Source organism: Cercospora kikuchii (assembly GCF_019650295.1).
Source record: "Cercospora kikuchii DNA, contig_00006, whole genome shotgun sequence".
Taxonomy (NCBI): domain Eukaryota; kingdom Fungi; phylum Ascomycota; class Dothideomycetes; order Mycosphaerellales; family Mycosphaerellaceae; genus Cercospora; species Cercospora kikuchii.
In genome coordinates, this window is record NW_025408587.1 from 1,458,275 (window position 1) to 1,476,911 (window position 18,637).

Sequence of the window (18,637 nt, forward strand, 5' to 3'; positions counted from 1 at the left end):
ATTCAAGCTCCATGTACTTCTTTGCCCGCCATGGGCATATCGGACGTCGACGGAGCCGTCCTTTTCAATGTCCCATTCTTCCACTTTGTTGCCGTAGCTATATTCATAGCTCGGCGGCATGCTCTCTCCAAGAGCTAGTCGAGTTGCCATTATTTGCCTCAACTTTATCAGCTCGGTGACGACATCATTCATGCCCTGCAACAAATCAGTAAGACCTTACAGTACACAACAACGGACTGCTCGAGCTTACCGGGTTTTGCCAATATTCTATATCCCTTTGTATTTCACGCGCTTCTCGTCTGCGTGCCTGTTTTACTCCAATGTACGCAAAGCATAGGAGTCCAATGCTTATCATCGAAAAGGCTACCGCAAAAAGGCATTGGTAGGTAGACGACCACCTTTCCCAGTGCTTTCATGGTTCTGTCAGCTAATGTGGCATCTCGGTCATCTTCGGACAACGACATCTCAGGCTTGTATGCAGTATACATCACTTCGAACAGCATTCGCCAAACCAGGTGGAAACCTGCAAGGGGTAGTTCTTTTGCACTTACCTCCGTGGGAATCTGAAAGGTAGGCATAGTGTGCTGTGCTGCTGCAGCTGCTACTGCAAAATCAGGTGGACAGGTCGCACGCACAAACAAGAGCAGGTGAAGATATCACAGCAGCTACAATCTGGTACGCACATAGTTTTGGCAGCACCGAACAATTGGCCTTTGGTCGCGTGACGGAATTCCTTCTGGGCACTGACAGAGATTTGTTGTCTGGTAGCTGTTTCAACGATTTGCGTCTTAAATTTTTTCTTGAATGCCATCTTCTCCTGGAGCACTATGGCTGCACAGCCATCCTCAAAGGCATTATCGCGCCAGCAGCCTTCTCTCATGAGCGGATCTGCCTCGTTATTTCGAATGCTGTGTCGACTACTCACGTGAGCATCCGATCACGGCCGGATGGAGAAGTACGATCACTGTTGCTGGCGCTGGACTGTCGAAGAGCAACGCAGATCATTGCAATTCAGCACCGGTGGCTGGTACGAGACGCGGACCCTTGGCGGAAGAGTAATTGGCGCGCCGTGGACTCGTTGAGTGAATTGGAAATGAGCATCACAACGACACAGAACTGTGCCAACTCTGGAAGATTAGTCAAAGTTGGCCAGGACTCGTCGAGCTAATATTGAGCACTACAACTCAAATCCTGGATGCTCAGTGTTGGAGAATGCTGGTCACGTGCAGCCGAGGGCAAAATATTGATGATCAGGCAGATGGCGAAATGGAATCCTTAGAGATTGCCTCACCATCGGTCGAGTATCGTCGGCGTTTGCGGCGCTGTGGATATTCCACGATAGGATTCGATGGTACCAGCGATTGCGATGTGGAGGCGTGTACCAGCCAGCATCTCTTCAGGCCACTGCTTGAGCTCAAGGACGTCGCTGGTCCGAGACCCACGTTGAAAGGTAATAAATTCGGAACGTCTGGATGCAAGGTCGAACGACGAAGCAATTGTTGTCACTGCGATATTGCACATCGCCTCGCTGGCTCGCGCATCCGCTCGATCCTCAGCAAGATTGAGCAGGTGACAGTCGCCGTCCATCGTCATGGATAGCCTGAGAAACATTTGTGAGGTACGAGCTCGGTAATCGAGGATAGCTGCATCTGACAAAGGAATTTGAGGAGGTGTGCGGTAAAGCCTATGCACTCACGATCCTTGAACATGACACGTGAGGCAGTCCGATTATTACGCGTAGCCCTAGCAGCGCATTTGAGGTCAGTTGTCCGCATGATGCTGGAAAGCTGCATCCCGGCAGCAGGAAGAGGCAGATTTTCATTCTCAAGCTGCCCGCAGCCACGATTGCAGGATGTCAGCAGCGCTGGCCACTAAGCCTGAGCAGCCAATTTGGTGGTACGCGGGACCACGATTGCCTGTGTCTCCGTGACGGCCCAGTCGCGGCCGCAGAAGCAATTTCAGGTCTTTGGTGACAAGTTTTGGTTGAGGCGGGACAAAAGTAGAGGCGTAGCCTCACACCGACTTGTCTCGAAGCACGCCTTGACGAGGAGATGCTGCTTTGTACGGTAGGAGGTGCCCGTGACGGTTGATGAGATTGACTTTCGCGATCGCCAGCAGAGGAAGGTCCGGCCTGCAGCAGCCTGGGGTGGACCTGCGAGACTGGTGTGCAGTAGCCGGATGGACATGTGTAGTGGAGGTCCAAGGAAGAGGGCGGGAAAGGTGGGATGGAAGTGCTCCTCATCAGCTCCAGCCAACTTCCAATCTGCGTGCCGAAGAAAACCCACTACTTTCCACGCGCATACGAGAAGGTTCCGGATAAAGTTCAGAACGTCGCCTCGGTCTGAAGATGGCTCATTAAGCGACCTACCACGAGGCATCGCTGTCGACTAGTTGCAGCTCTGCAGGGCGAAGAAATACGACTGCCTCATGATCGCGCAAACTCACGCAGAAATTGCACGTCTAGGCCCAGCTCATCATCTCGTCGGGCAACACGGATACGCACTCTGCCCACGGCGGGGCGTTGAGGAGATGTTGGACGTTGTTTGCATGGTACAGTGCGATACGATCAACGCAGGACAATACCCGCTTGCATCAAGGTGGTGGTGCGCGTATGGTGATGATGCTACGATGCATGAGTGCACGGAGGCTAATAAGAGGCCGGTCATGACAATATTGCAGGGTCACTAGAATTGTTGTTGGTGTTGTGATGCGCAGAGTCATATCTGCCAGAACCTAGTCTCTCAATATCGCAATGCCTTCAGTAATAATCCGTATGCAGCCGACAAACAGCAGGACCGGCGCGCGCCACTTCTTGGAACGGTGGCCGCTCTCAGGGTACTGTATGATCATGAACTGTTGGTCTCAGATGCCTGGTGGATTGACTAAAAACGGTGCTCTAGAACTAGTAGGCGCGCGAAGGTGCAGTGCGCGGGTGATTTCTGGGCGTGCAGCAGTCCGTCCTATCTGATGGCTTGACCGCTATGGATGAGCAGCCAACTGTTATCGAGTGACACAGCCTCATCAGCGCGCAAGTCCACTTGAATGACGGAAGAAGACCGCAAATGGGACATGCCGAAGTACGAGAGACATCGCCCTCGGCATATGGAGCTCCCGTGGTAATCACAGCCCAGACATGCAAGGGAAGAATTTTTGATTGACGAAGTACCGCCTGCGTCGTGCTTTTAGCAGCTCGTAAGGATGACGAAGGCAAACACTGGCCGGGTGTTGAATCATTGTGCAAGCGAAGGGCGGCTATCCACAAATCCTTACAGAGTTTCCAATCGCGTTGCACATCGGAAGGAGCGAGGGCCTGGAGTGCGAAAGGACGTTTTCGAAGCTGGTGCGAAGGCGCAGAACGGTGGCCACTTGGCGCCCTGGCATCTCGCTCCGTGTGACACGCAGCCTGCTGCGTCGCCCCGAACTGCATCTCGCACTGTGCCACAGTACGATGGTACGTGGACGGAGGCAGTAGTGGACCGGCGGGCAGCCGTCTCGCAGAGCAATCGGCGCTTCAGCTGGCCATACGACGCGCCTTCGAGACGTGCCACACGCGAGAGACTCATCGTGCTAAAACAGATGGCATGTAGTCTGTGACTTCCCGATGTACTCCAGCGAGCCATGACTAGTGAACCTTGCACTGCATGACTGATGATTGGACCAGGTGCATTACGAATTCCTGCATTGCTTCTGCTCCTCCTCGTCTCTCGAACAAGCCCGGGCCCACTTCATATCACGTTGGACACCAGCGGACATGAACGAAGTGGAAGCAGCGGTGGTGGGTGCCGCCAGCCAGCATGTCCATCCATCGCTGCGACGACGCATCAGCACTTGCGCCGCACTCCCAGTACGAGGAATCTCCGACCCGTCCAGCCAGCATCTGCACGTGTATGGAACAATGCCTCACACCCGCCCAGCCAGAGAAGGTACCATCCCGAGTGATGAGGCGGATTTGCGCTTTATGGACGATCGACCGCTGTCCCTTAGTCCTGTGCATGCCACCCCGTCCCGAAACGCATGAAGTGGCACATGTCTCAGCTCATGCCACTGCAAACATGGGCAGTTGACGGCACATTCGCGAATTCCTCGAGGTACTGATCAGCGACCTGCGTATCGGTGTCGAGCATGACCGTGAAGCATGTGTTATTTGTGAAACGAAGCTCCAGCCGAGTTGTGTATGACGTGTGCAAAGCCCTGCGATCCATCGCGGAAAGTATGCTGCGCTGCGCTGCGAGATGGAACGATTATTGTGGAATACCAAGGAAGGCGCATACTTCGCGAGTCTCACAACGCCTTTTCCCGGACAGCGCTCACCAGTGTAGATCAGAAGTCATGCAGTCCAAAGCACAGCCGCGCAACCCGATCCAGTTGTTCGTCAGCTCGCTTGCATCAGCCCGTGTAAACAAGAAATTTGCAAAGCGCCGTGGTAGGACTAGACGATCAGAAAATCTCTTATCGACGACGCCGCTTCCGGTGATGCAGGACGTGACGAACGTTCACGCAGTAGCAGCAGCGAAAAGGGTGGATCGTTGTGGTGGAGGCGTTGCTGGAGGCGCCCAGACTGCACAATTGCCGCATTGAGGGTTAGTGCAAGCAGCAGATTGATTTCGAAGACGTGGTCGAGGTCATCAATCCGGCTGGGCCGACAGCGGATAAGCTGTCGTGAGAGTGATACATTGCCAGGCATGCCTACAGTTTAGCCCTGCCAAGTGGCGACCAAAGCAGCCGCGCTGATTGGCGTGTCGCCAGTACGTGATGTCTGATGTCGGCGAACTACGCAGGTACTTTCGCGGTCAGCGGTGGCGTGGCGCGCCGTGACCGACAAAGCGACAGCGACAGCTTTTGGCATGGATGCCAAGCAGCTTCGCCAACAAGACGGAACACGGAAGACAGGATCAGCACGATATTGTTTGTTGCGAGGAGTCTATCCGTCGCACCACACTTTGTGCCAGGTGTGCAGCTGGCCAGAGGGGGCAAGTATCAATGAGAATCGTCTTCCAAAGGACCTTGCTCAGCGGAATGCAAGAGACATTCCTGGTCTGAAATGTATCGACTTTGTGGCTGCATCATCAGATCCGACGCCTCGGAGCTCGTGACTTCCACAGCATCGTTTGCCAACGCGCCGGAGGAGTGCTGCATGCACTTGCTGGACGTACGCGTCTCCACCGCACGGCGCTGCGCCCTCGCCCACGCTAAAAATGAGAGGGCCGAAGGTGGTATGGACGAGGCAGCGGGCTTGACACGAACGCCATCTGTTGTCTTGGTCACCGTCCATGCGTGCCGGACGAGGGGCTTCCTTTCGGGCAACAATTTGGCTTTCGCACATCGACCTGCAACTGACTCTCTTGGTAGCAGTACGAGCGCGCCCCTGATTGGCAGGCCGTGCATGGGTGGAGCAGCGACGCTTAGCTCGATCGTCTCATACAGTAGCTCTCTGGGACTTTGTTCGTGAAGATGACCAGCCAGATCCTTCCGCGTCTCATGCACGGAGGTCCAGCACCACCGGGGACATGATGTCGCCTCCTGACGGCATGAACGAGGGCTTGGATGCACGCTTCTGGCGAACACCGGCGCGACAGTGCAGCACCCACTTCGGTCAAGCTTTCAGGGAGGCCGGCCACACACGGCGCGGAGCATGCGCGCGAAGACGCCGCAAAAGTCGTGGTCGCCGTGGCTCTCACCTCATGCTCTCGTCTGTGCCATGGCGTGGTGCGGCTACAGTTTTTTGCTGTCGCGGCTGTCGGCCTGCTGGTGGGCAGGGAAGGGCGGAATTGCGAGCAGCTCGCAAGTGCACGCAACCCTGTGGGCGAATGCACAAGATTTGTTTGAGCAGGCGTGTCGTCAGATGACATCCATTTCCGCGGACGATTAGCACTTAATGAGACATGCTATCGAAATTCTGGGGTGGTCTCAGCGGCCAGTCGTTGGCTGGCAGCAGAGTTTCCCAGCGAGCTGACTGCCCAGTTGTGAGCCGTGGTGCTGGGGGGGCGCTGTGACTAGCGGCATCGGCTACCTCGCTCGCCTACGGGCTTGCTGGGACGAGGAGGTGCCAGACCTTTGCAGGCGCGCGAGCGTCATCACGGTCAACCTCATCCACCGCAGCGTCGTTTCCCTCTCGCGCTGGGCGTGCATGACGGTTGCGACGGGCGAGTGTCAGAAGCAGTGGGACCGCGCACGGGATTAGGCTCCGGCGGGACTGGTCTCGAGCTGTACGGTCTTACCTCACGCCGCTGGACGACCCTCATCAATCTGCTGAATTGGGATCAGCCTTTTTTGGGGGTGGCAGCGAGGCCGACGAAGCGATCTGATTCACTTTCTGCTGCTGCGAGGCGTGCCCACGGTCGCGAGCCCGGCCTGCCTGGGCTGCTGCTGCTGCTGCGCGCGGGAAGCTTGAGCCTGGGCGAAGTCACTCACGGGTCACTGGAGCTGCTGGTGCTGGTGCTGTCGCTGTCGCTGTTGCTGTTGCTATCGCCGACGACCGCGTGGGTGATGAGCTTGCACAGTCACCGTCTGGCTCCTACTGCTGCGGCTGCTACTGGCAGGGCAGACAGTCAGACAGACAGACCGGCGCCTGGGATGGGCACGGCGCAGACCGACCGACCAGTGCCCAGGCAGGCAGGCAGTACCGCGGTGGATGTGGATGGATGGATGGGTGGATGGATCTCACGCTTCGGCTTGGGGCCATGGGCGGGCAGGCGATTTGGGGCCCATGCCATCCATCGCATCGACAACGCGGCAGCCGCTTGCCGCAGCTGCCTCACCACAACAGACTCGCACGCCAACGACCCGCCCGCAGGCCGCAGCCCGCAGCGCACGGCCGCTCCACACGTACCTGCTGAGCCTTTCTCTCTCTCTGCTGAGCATCGCCAGCAGCAGCGTTCCTGTCCCAAGGAGCGAGCGTGTGCGCTTCGTGCTCCGACGCCATGATCGCATGGCTATTTGCTCCATACACTTACCAACCTAGACCTTGATCACTGACGCTAGTAGCATGCGCCGGCGCGCGCGCCCTCGCTCTCCTGCCGCCTCATCACCAAGTCTCGGTGTTGTGGATGTGCACCACACTTCCATTGCTCCTCCTGCTGCTGCTGCACTGCACATCTGGCACGCATGCCTCTGCACCTCGCTGCCGCCGCCCCTTGCTGAAGCAATCATCCGCCATCGTCCAGCACAACAACAATAACGACGCCGACCGCTGCCACTGCCGCCCGCCTGCGCTCTTCCCATCACCACCGCGCACCTGCCGTTGCTGTTGCTGCTCCTGCCGCCGCCGCCGGACCACGACACGCCTGAACCTCACTTGGCCCACTGACGTGCAACCGTGCGGCACTGCCGTCTGGCCCTTGACTTCCACCTCCTGCTCTGATTGCTCTTCTTCTCCGTCATCCACTCGTCCACCACCTGGGCAGCTCCCAATGACCACATCGTAGCCACGGTCTCCGCTGCCCGCCATTCACCTCACTCACCACCAGCAACTCCGTCTCCGCACCGACTCCAATGTATGTCGACACGGCGATCCGCTTTCGAGACCCTTTTGTCTCCTCCAAAGACTGTCCGGCATCACACATTCACGCCTACGATCGATCACGGGACAGTTGGGCCTCACACGCTCGAGCTCACGACCTCAACCGGGCATTGACTCCTCCGCCTGAGATGAGTGGCGTGCATTCTTCACGGCCCATGAGCTTCCAGGCTGGGGATTGCAGCCAAAATCACCTAGACCTCTCGCGGTCGAAGCCCGCATATCGAGCTCCAACAAATTCATACCAGGCCTCGGAAGTGTCAATACCACATGGCAATGGACGAGCGTCTCCCCAACAGGGTCCCATCGAACCAGCGATCGACTCGTCACAGCAAAGACGAGGTTCACAATACCACAACGCCATTGCCGCGAACTTTCAAATACCACGCTCGGTGAATGATAGTGGGGGCAGTTTATCAGAGCTTGCCGCACAGGTCAGTCGGAATGGGACAATGTGAATAGGGCATAGTACTGATTGATTGCAGATAACATGCCTATTTTGGTTCGAATCCTCAGAGCTCTTGCAGCAAGTCGAAGAATCCCCAATCGTCCTTGCCAATTCGAGGTCACTCACTGCCGATGCTAAGCCGACAACTGGATTTCGAAAATGGGTTACCACGATACTCTCGACTACCTGCGTTGCACAGAATGTGGTCATACTGGCATTGCTGTTCATCTATCGACTGAAGAAACTGAATCCTACAGTAAGGGGAAAGCCTGGCAGTGAGTACAGACTGCTCACTGTGGCCCTGATGTTGGGCAATAAATTTCTGGACGACAACACGTATACGAACAAGACGTGGGCAGAGGTATCCGGCATCAACGTCGCTGAGGTGCATATCATGGAGGTCGAGTTCCTGAGCAATATGAAGTACAATCTCTTCACATCTGAGCAGGACTGGGCTCAGTGGCAATCCCTGCTGGGCAAGTTCGCATCTTTCTTCGATCACGCTACTCGACCAGTTCCAGTGAGGGCTCAATTGGCACCAATTCTACCTCCGGCGTCTTCGCTGCACTTGCCACCAGCGCTGCCTTCGCCTCCGGCTTCGAATCAGGCGTCGCCTCCTTATCACAACGATTCCGCACAGCATGCAGCTCCAGCTGTAAATGGTCAGCTAGGTCCAACACCAGCACCATCGCCGTTAGGGAACTTTGACGTGCGAGGCATGCAGCAAGCAGGCGTGAAGCGTACCCGCGAAGAGGGTGCATCGGAACCACCAGCGAAGCGCCTTGCCAATACCCGCAACTATACATCGCCCAACCGATATACGACTTTGCCCGCCCAGTCGAACCTTGGAGCACCCATCCCGCGATTGACTCTGCCCAGCCTGAACATGCCAGGCTCGCAAGCGGCCAGTAGCGGTGGATACTCTCAGATCTCACAGAGCCAGCAACTCCCTCCTATGAGCGTGCCAGCCAGGGCAATGGCTATGGTCTACCCAACGACAAGCAACCCGGCGCATGCCTCTCAGCCCCCGTCCTCAGCCGGATCCTCTCAGCAATACGTCTCTCATTCCCAGCAGGCGTCGAGACACCACAGCCCACAACATGAGGCCTCGGCTGCAGCATCGCCGAATGGTACTGCACCTCAGCCTGCTACGACCTTGCACGCCCCTACACAGATCTCGCCAAGCTATTTCCTCCAACAGCGAGCGTCGCCATATCGGCCCGTACATCACGTGTCCACGCTGCTGTACCCGCCACCATCTGGTGCCACACAAGCACGGCCGAACAATATCGAGCTCAACCAGATGCAGTATCAGCCCCTTGGCAGAACGACCCATCATACAGGGCGCCTACCTTACGTCGGCCAAAATCTTTGGCTCGATGGCAACCAACCTCAGGAGATGACCCCTGTCCATCGCTGGCCGAACTTCCCGCAGCAACAATCTCTGCCACCTATGCATTGAGCGGACTGATTGCGTGATGGAGGCCATGATTACACGACCATCTTCCTCATGTACATATTTCACCACAGATTTGATGCGTTCGAGCGAATACATTTTGGGCGCTGGAGCCAGGCTTCCAACAGTTGAAGCGGAGTAGTGCACAGTCTTTTGGCATTAAAATTGAATGAGACAACGCCAATTGGCTGTACTCACACAACATTTACGGGCGTTGAGCGCCAAACTGTAATCTACATAGAGAAACAGGCACGTCAGTCGTTGCCCTGGGTAGACGCCAGAAGTTTAGGGAGAGCTCATCACGACGATACCCAATTTCGCAGACTATGAATCTGCAACACGAATCTATGAAACGAAAAGTTTCCAAATCTGATCGAACTTTGTCAACTTAACGTGTAGTGAAGACCAGCGAGCCTCGAGCCAGGGGTTTCGTGTTCCAAATGCCCACTCGCACTTCTAGCGGATGACGCTCGGGATGAGGCTGATTCGAACACTACACGCTCTCGCGCGGCCGTGGCTCTGAAGAATCTCCGCCGCTAACGGGCCCCATCACTGGTGTCGGGTCGAAGTTTTGCAGTCGGGCACACGTCACATCGTCCCCACGCGTTGTCGGGTCGAAATTTGTTTTTCTGGTATGATGGTATGTGTGGAATCGTGAACAGTTTTTTCAAGATCAGATGATGTATTGACGCGACCATAAGTTGGTCTGCTAGTGCTTTGACATGGGTAATGGAACGCAGACGGCGCTGCCATACCATGTGGTCTTGGCGTTCATGTGATATGCTATCTGGACTCGTGCGATGCGAATTCTCCGATCCGGCGAGAACCAAGGCCAAGACTCAGTTGCCGATGCAATGTGTGCAAGATTGTCGCACAGTTCAGGCATGATACGAAGTGTGCAAGTGGTGTACTGATCGTATGGGTGTCGCTTCGTATGGCTGAAACCCGAGGCTCTGTAGACGGACACTCACGGCGCTTAAGTCTTTCTACCGGTCACTAGTGTCAGAGCGGGATTCTCATCCATGGCGAACATGATGAGCAGCGATAGCTGTCGGGCCTGAGCAATTGTTAGCTCAGCATTATGATGAAAGAGGGATTTGTCAGTATGAAGTTCATGTTATGGGAAATTGAGAGGCAGCACGAATGACGTTGGCCGTAAATAGCGGCCCGAGGCATCTCGTCCTGAAACGGTTTCAGATTGACCTCACATCCCTGTCAGTACTGTTCGGCGACATGGTCTCGCGTTCTGATTTGCTCGTCGGTCTGCCTGCAGGTCGAATGAGAAGAGCCTCTCCATGTGCGTCTCACGTTTTGAGCGCGGAGTGTTTGCTGTGCAGCTCGCTCGAGTGCTGAGCGCGGCACGCCAGACTGGAATGAATTGTTGACCAGAAGGCGAGTGCCACGGGTCTGGCGACGACCAACGAATCCGCTTTTTCACTCTTCTCAAGTTGCTGTATGACAGGACTGCAATAGCACGAATCGCGGGCGCTCATTTTGTTATACTTTCCTTTCCGTTGTGAACAGCACCTTCCGTTGCGGCGGAACGCTGATTCTCCGCTCGCATTGCTTCCACATACCAGCGCCGCGACGTTTCCAGCAGTCCATCAGCAATTGAGATTCATCGACCCCCTTGCAGCCAGGTGCTGCCGCTCGACTCACGAGTAAGGCATTCGATCGCTACCGTGAAATTAGGACGGCGGGTGCGGCCTCGAATCTCATCAGCCAAATTGCAAGCATCTCTCGAGTCTCGCGGTAGCTGCCGCTTCAGCACGAGGCTCGAAGCCGTTCGCGCGCGCTCTGTACCCAAGGCAACATCATCAGCATCACCCAAGACATTGGCCGTTCGCATCGCGATATGCGCTTGGATGGAGCCACAGCGCTGCTGGCGCTTCCCGCGGTGGCATTCGCGACAGTGAGCCTGAGCAACTTCAAATCTGACAAGAACGATCCAGACCCATCGAGTCTACCTGCTGCCTGTGCGAAGGTCTATACGGCGACCATCAGCGGGTGCGTGGCGGAGGATTTTCCACAAGGCGGCAATGATTGCAGTTCAGCCTGCGCGCAAGGCATGCAGGACATGGAACAGAGGGTTCAAGACGCTTGCGACAATGCAGACCTCAAAGACTTTCCAATCCTCACACAATTCCTCGCTGGCAACGGACCAAAGGCTCTTTGTGGGAGCTCCGCCAGAGCACCAGACCAAGACACCGACACCACCTCGAGCCAAGCATTGGCCACGAGAAGCCGCACACAAAGCGTTCCGAGTGCCTCCAGCACAGAGACGAGTTCCACAAGGTCGGCAAGCACGGCGAGTACGAGCGAGAGTATCACATCGAGCAGCCCAGTCCCAACAGTCACTGAGCAGACCACCATCCTTGTCGACAGCTCGAGCCCGGCAACGCCAGCGGCGACAAGCTCTCGTGGTAATGGGCAGACCAGCAGCAACGATTACAGCGGACAGGGAAGTCCATTCGATACATTGCCCAGCCCGTCTAGCACGATGCGATCAGCATATATCTCATTAGGAACGATGGTTCTCGCCGCAGCAATGGCGTGCATGGGAGTAATGGGACGATGACATGGGTTTCCTCTGCCGTGTACGGAAGTTCGAAAGAGTTTTCGCCTCAAGGCGATTTGATTATGGATACCCGAAGTTGCGATTCTGATCTTTGATGTACGATGATGGACGACGGCGAATGGAGGCATCGACGGTGCCATGGTTGCCCAGGAGCATAGAAGAATATTCGTTTTGCGTGTGTAGGATACGGAGCATTGGTGATTGGGAACATAATTGCTCGGATGGAAGGTCCATAGAGACTTTCTGTGAGAAACAGAAGACATGTGGTCACAGATGATGAGTGTTGTTCACTGTTGTTCGGTTTACCTTCGCCTTGTCTCACTCATTGGCGCCGATGGAGCAGATGGCGTCACCGTCGTCACAGCTGGAAGATAAGTGCCAGCGATGCTTGTCGATCAGATAACGAGACGAATTTCTCCACGGTCACGGTCGTTGCTTTCCACCTGAACGTGGTCAGTAGTATAAGCAAAAACGCTATCACGGCATGTCCTATCATTGGTGACGCCTTTGCTATAGATTTTCAATTCACCAACGTTCGAGCCAAGCAGACAAGCATTGCACGCGCGGATCCGGCGGCCCGGTCTGCTCGATTTAGCTGAGCGAGTAGCGCCGAAGACGTAGAAGCTCGGACGTCGTTGACAAAAGATTGCAGTCCCTGGGTGCAGCTCTTTTCTCTCAACACAGCAGCGCGACAACTACAATCCACCTGTGTTCCCATCTCCGGCATCGCCGCTGTTGCTGCTGCCTACAATGGCGACTCCAGCCGCTGCCAGGCCGCTGGCTCGGTTGAGCGCGTCGATGGGCTTGAAGCTGGCCGGCCCGCGCGGATTCGCGACAGCACAGAGAACGACACCGTTCCAACAGCCACTGCGAGCTGCCAATGCGACTCGGACGACGACACAGACCCCTCGATTGCAGTTCCAGAGGGGCTTTGCGGACAAGGTGTCAGACAAGCTGCCAGATAAACAGCAGGTTAAGAAGGGATCATGGCGTTTCCTGAAGTGGACCTGGCGACTCACATATATCTCTCTGGCTGGCACTCTGATCTACACGGGCTACACCATCTACGTCGACCGTAATCCCGCTGAGCAGGCTGAACAAGATCCGAACAAGAAGACATTGGTCGTGCTGGGTAGGTCGAGGGCGCGTCATGGATATATTGGCACTGCGCATACTGATTCCATTCAGGCACCGGCTGGGGCTCTGTCTCACTCTTGAAGAAGCTCGACACCGAAAACTACAACGTCGTCGTCATCTCTCCACGAAACTACTTTCTGTTCACGCCGCTCCTCCCATCATGTACCACCGGCACGATCGAGCACCGCAGCATCATGGAGCCCATCCGCAACTTCCTCCGCCACAAGAAGACTCAGGTCAAATACTATGAAGCTGAAGCGACCAAGATTGACTACGAAAAGAAGGTTGTCTACATCAATGATGACTCCGAGGTCAAGGGTAGCGTTTCATCGAATCAGGTCCCCTTCGACATGCTGGTGGTCGGCGTTGGTGCTGAGAACGCCACGTTTGGAATCCCTGGTGTGCGAGAACACGGCTGCTTCTTGAAGGAGGTCGGAGACGCACAGCGCATTCGGAAGCGGATCATGGACTGCTGTGAGACTGCCTCGTTCAAGGACCAATCGCCAGAGGAGCGAAAGCGTCTGCTGCACATGGTGGTGGTCGGTGGTGGTCCAACGGGTGTCGAGTTTGCCGGTGAATTGCAAGATTTCTTCGAGGATGACCTCAAGAAGTGGATGCCGGAGATCCAGGACAACTTCCACGTCACTCTCATCGAAGCCCTGCCATCTGTTCTGCCCTCATTCTCCAAGAGTCTGATTGATTACACCGAAAAGACGTTCAAGGAGGAAACCATCGATATTCGCACAAAGACAATGGTCAAGAAGGTGGAGGCGGAGCACATCGAAGCCGAGTACACCAACGCGGAAGGACAAAAGGTTACTGAGAAGATTCCTTACGGTTTGCTCGTGTGGGCCACTGGAAACGCGGTTCGACCTATTGTGAAGGATCTCATGAACCAAATTCCGGCACAGAAAGACTCTAGGCGTGGATTGGCAGTCAATGAGTACCTTGTCGTGAAGGGCGCTGAGAACATCTGGGCTGTCGGTGACTGCGCCGTCGCCAACTACGCACCAACTGCACAAGTCGCCTCCCAAGAAGGTAGCTTCCTGGCGCGCCTGTTTAACCAGATGGCTAAGACCGAAGAAATCGAGGCCAAGCTCAAGGTACTCTCAGAAGACCAGGAAAAGGCAGCAAACCAGGAGGCCCGCAACAAGGTGTTTGAGCAGATCAAAGACCTTCAAAAGCGTCTGCGCCGCGTGCAGCAGATGGGCCCATTCGAGTACTCGCATCAAGGATCTTTGGCATACATTGGCAGTGAAAAGGCCGTTGCTGATATCTCTTGGCTCACTGGAAACCTTGCAAGCGGAGGACAGTTGACCTACTTGTTCTGGCGATCAGCATACTTGAGCATGTGCTTCAGCAGTAAGTTCACATAATTCGCACACATTTCGACGCAAAGCTAATGTCGATACAGCACGCAACCGCATCTTGGTCATCATGGACTGGGTAAAGTCCTCGCTTTTTGGCCGTGACGTCTCGAGAGAGTAATTGCTTGCCCATCTGGAGATCGGTCAAGGGGACCTCCTATGGCGATACTACTTTAGCTACGATACCCTCCCGACGCCCCTATGTATGTAACAAGAATCGGAAGCGATCCGAAGGTTTGTGCGAGTAAACGAGATTGTGTTATTACAAAAAGACAGCGCGACTGAGCGATAGATGTTGTGTTCCATACAGAGACGAAATTTCAGACTGCCGTCGTTTTACGACGATGGTGCTACATGACGTTCAACTTTCCATAGTTCCTCATGAGAGTATGCATCCTCAAAGACAGTTACAGTAATTTCTCATCTCACGGCGGGCTTACAGAAAGCCCGCATGTGTGGTTCCCGAAACGAAGGCAGAAAGCATTCTCGATACGCAAGATGCTCTTTTTTGGTCCCATCCAATTGGAGATCAAATTTCCAGAATAGTAAGGCGAATGCGAAGTACAATTCGCACATGGCCAACGTGAGTCCTAAGCAGGCTCTGGGTCCACGTGAGAAAGGCAACAGCCATTTCTCTAGTGCGGCACTGTCGGATTGAAGCCAGCGCTCCGGGTCGAAGGTCTCGGGTGAAGAGAAGCATTCGGGAGAGTAGTGGACAAAGAGGTGAGACATTCCGACTACGGTTCCTGGTGGGATGTGTTGGTTGCTGATTGTTGCTCCTGTTGAGGGTGTGACTCGTGAGAGTGGATGTGGAACGCCTGGGGAGAGACGGAGAGATTCTTTGATTATTGCTGTGAGATATGGGAGGCGCTCAAGGATTTCGATTGAGGGGATGGAGGACAGTTTGTCCTCGTTGCTGGACTCGTCGGACGCGTTGGAGTTTGATGTCTCCTTCCATGCGGTCTCGAGCTCCTCCAGAAGTCGTTGTTTGATACGGGGATTCTGCAAGACGTGATATGTCCCCAGCATAGTCGTGTTCGCGGCGGAGTCAACAGCACCAAAGACTAGAGCCAGTGCCTCCTCGAAGAGACTTTTGGGTGAAGGAATTCCTGCTGCTGTGTTCAGTTCTGGATCCATGAGTCGGTGGTAGATTGTTGGATGCGGACTCTTCTGCAGTGATGCTGGATTCTGCACCACCTCGTTGACCTGAGCACTGAGCAGCTCGTGTAAATCAACCAACCCAGCCAACGCCGGATTACTCAATCTCGTCAACCAACCCGGAAGGCCAAAGACAGTCTTGCGAAGTAGTGAAAAGTGCTTGAACAGGATGAAGCTAGGCAACGAAGCATCCATAGCCACCACAACCGGAGCCTTGGAACAATTTCAGTCAGCAATCATTCCATCCACACTCCGAACTCATCTCATCAAATACGAAAACACATACCTGAAAGTCCTCCACCTCCGTACTCTCCACATCCTTCGCAAAACAATACTCCACGATCGTATCCAATGTAAAACATCTCAACGCGAACAAAACATCACTCGACTTGCCCGCCTTCCAATTCCTCTCCAAAGCCATACACAACCTGGCCATCTTTTCCTTCACCACACCCTGTAATTCCGAAATCGCTCGCCTCGAAAACATCGGCGCCAAAACATCTTTCCTCATCTTCGCATCCCGATACTTTACATATCCAAACGAGCTCGAATCCTCGCCGAAGGAAGTGTAAAGCACTTCATCCTTATCCCAGCGATTCATATTATTGTAGATTTCATGGTACGCGGTAGGAGAGCAGAAATGTAACTCGTTTGGTCCAACGCGAACGATTTCGCCATAGGTCGCATGTAAGTCTTTCAGGACATCGAACCAATTGCGGGCGAGACAGATTTCTTGATAAGCTTTGTACCAGCCTGTCGCAACTGCTTTTGGGCCCGGAAAGCGAGATAGAGGATGGAAGAAGTGGTTGTAGAAGATTTTGTATAGGTGGGTGATGATCCAGGCTGTCAGTAGGCCGCTTACGATGCGGAGGAATGTGAGTGTCGGCATAACTTATTTGTGAAGAGGTTGGAGCATGAGGTGGGCACGTTCGAACGTCTAACAACCTGCTTGAGCTTCACCGATGTGGTATGCGCGTGAGAGGGGCGGCGTGCAGTAGTGCATCTCGCGTCGGTTGATATGGTGGCATATGCTAGTAACAGGTAAGCGGAAAATTGTGGCGGATGAAGTTGATAAGTTTTGAGGTAAGCAAGAAAAGGTTTGGGGTCACACTCATCATTTGCATGCTAATAGACTTCGCATCCCCATGTGTCTTGTTCAAGCTGTGCTCGCTTCCTTTGCCCGATGCATAAATGAAACAGATCTTTTACATATGCATGCCCTTCAATAGGCGATGCCGTTGGCCCGCTCTGTCGTTAAACCCCCAGCGCCTCGCTAAAACACAATAAATATCCCTGTTTCTTGGTCTTCGCTTTACCGAGTACCGTGTGCGCTCAGCGTAGCTTTCTGCCCATTTCATGCTCGCATTCAGTACGAGCAGTGTTTTCGTTCAATTCTGCAACTCAAAAACATCCCTCGTCAACTCCAGGAGACTGCGTTTCGAGGTACTATTCGTGGTAGTACTGGTGAAATCTAGGTTGCCAATGCTACACCAATCTGTGTCGCCCACTTTGATCGGAAGGCAAGACAAATATTTGCACCAAGAACATCCGCCGCGCCATTCGTAAAAGTTCTTTAAGAGTAAAATGAAAGCGATCAATGCTCCGACTAGAGCAATTGCGCGGACCAGCCACCACGCCCACCAGACACCCTTCCGGCCCTTGAAATGACCAACGGGATCCTTGACAAAGGCCTTGAGTGTTGCATTTCGATCGTTTTGATCGGCAACGTGGGTGTACATGGGGTCTGATGTTCGTTGCCCGATGGCGGTGGGTGAGCGCAAAAGACAAACACCCAGTACCAGTCCCATCAAGAAACCTCCGATATGCGAGAAGTTGTCCAGTCCAGGCAGAAGACCGAGCACGAATGCGATGACCACGTCGATGAAGATGAACATCAAATCCTTGGCCGGGCTCCTTCGCTCCTTCCATGTGTACAGTAGGTCGAGCAGAGTGATGGCTAATATGCCGAACAAGCTGCCCGAAGCTCCAGTGGATGCTATGCCCGTAGCAGCGAAGTTGCCGCCCAAGATGAAGCCAAAGATGCCAGAGGCGAAGTACAAAATGGCAAAGCGGATGCTACCAATCAGCAATTCGACGTCTCGTCCCAGAGTTAGCTGGAGTAGCATATTGAAGCCAATATGGATGATGCCAGCGTGAAGGAAAATGGGTACAATGAAGCGCCACCATTGATCGGGAGCAGGGTTGTCATCCAGGGAGCCATTCACGCGCGGGTTCTGATCGGCATCGAAACCACAGAGATCTGACAGCTGACATGTAACACTGTCGCCAGTGGTCGCAGTTGCGTTCGGACAGGGCCATGAGATAGGCACAGCATTGTCCTGGACGCCCGGCATGGTGTGCATGCAGGGCTGATACCGCGCTCCCATGTTGATCAACACATACGGCGAAGGACCAATCATAGGATTGAACGACGGCTTGATCGCGATGGGTGTACCCGTGAGGACCCCATTTCTGATCAATTCTGCCACGAAGACGACGATTTGGGCGAATGTCAGAATGAAGACCATCCATGTAATCCTCCCTTTAAACCAGCCCTGCTTGGGAGGCGCAATGCCATCCGTACGCCGTCTCTTTCTCCGAGGGTCTGCGTCGCGCACAAACGGGTCATCCTGCTCGTGCGGTAACACGGGCGAGACTGTGTTTGTTGAATCGTACTTGTTCGGTTTCCTTCCGTCTAGTGGAATCGCATTGCCGTCGTCAAAGGGATCTCCATCGTGGTGATTCCTCCCGCTCGCTCCGGGATAGCTGTGCTGTGGCGTCTGATGTGTGTACAGGCCCGCGCGGTCATCTAAAGGCGACTGCGGTTGCTGGGGAACGGGTGGAAGAGGCGCATCGTTTCGGTAAGAGTAGTTGTCGTAAGGAGTGGCGTTGTAGTAGTTGTGATTGTTGTTCGTGTAGTAGTCATGCGCCGCCATGGCCGGCGAGACGTGTAGCGACTGTGGTGTGTACGGTGGGA

At 54.5% G+C, this 18,637-nt stretch overlaps 5 protein-coding genes across 5 annotated transcripts; 3 read left to right on the forward strand and 2 right to left on the reverse strand.

Annotated features, from left to right (window-relative positions):
* Positions 1-7,491: 7,491 nt before the first annotated feature.
* Positions 7,492-9,426, forward strand: CKM354_000948600 (uncharacterized protein; the record flags this gene model as incomplete). The annotated part of the gene is made up of 2 exons (XM_044804910.1): positions 7,492-7,950; positions 8,002-9,426. The coding sequence occupies 2 exons, from the start codon at positions 7,492-7,494 to the stop codon at positions 9,424-9,426; spliced, it is 1,884 nt and encodes a 627-aa protein (XP_044660845.1).
* Positions 9,427-11,275: 1,849 nt separating this feature from the next.
* CKM354_000948700 (uncharacterized protein) lies at positions 11,276-11,998 on the forward strand (the record flags this gene model as incomplete). Its single annotated transcript, XM_044804911.1, has 1 exon — positions 11,276-11,998. One exon carries the CDS (start codon positions 11,276-11,278, stop codon positions 11,996-11,998), a length of 723 nt encoding a protein of 240 aa, XP_044660846.1.
* A 750-nt stretch (positions 11,999-12,748) lies between these two features.
* Positions 12,749-14,623, forward strand: CKM354_000948800 (uncharacterized protein; the record flags this gene model as incomplete). Its single annotated transcript, XM_044804912.1, has 3 exons — positions 12,749-13,130; positions 13,187-14,497; positions 14,550-14,623. 3 exons carry the CDS (start codon positions 12,749-12,751, stop codon positions 14,621-14,623), a joined length of 1,767 nt encoding a protein of 588 aa, XP_044660847.1.
* A 299-nt stretch (positions 14,624-14,922) lies between these two features.
* On the reverse strand, positions 14,923-16,549 carry CKM354_000948900 (uncharacterized protein; the record flags this gene model as incomplete). Its single annotated transcript, XM_044804913.1, has 2 exons — positions 14,923-15,873; positions 15,947-16,549. The coding sequence occupies 2 exons, from the start codon at positions 16,547-16,549 to the stop codon at positions 14,923-14,925; spliced, it is 1,554 nt and encodes a 517-aa protein (XP_044660848.1).
* A 499-nt stretch (positions 16,550-17,048) lies between these two features.
* On the reverse strand, positions 17,049-18,596 carry CKM354_000949000 (uncharacterized protein; the record flags this gene model as incomplete). The annotated part of the gene is made up of 1 exon (XM_044804914.1): positions 17,049-18,596. One exon carries the CDS (start codon positions 18,594-18,596, stop codon positions 17,049-17,051), a length of 1,548 nt encoding a protein of 515 aa, XP_044660849.1.
* Positions 18,597-18,637: the final 41 nt, after the last annotated feature.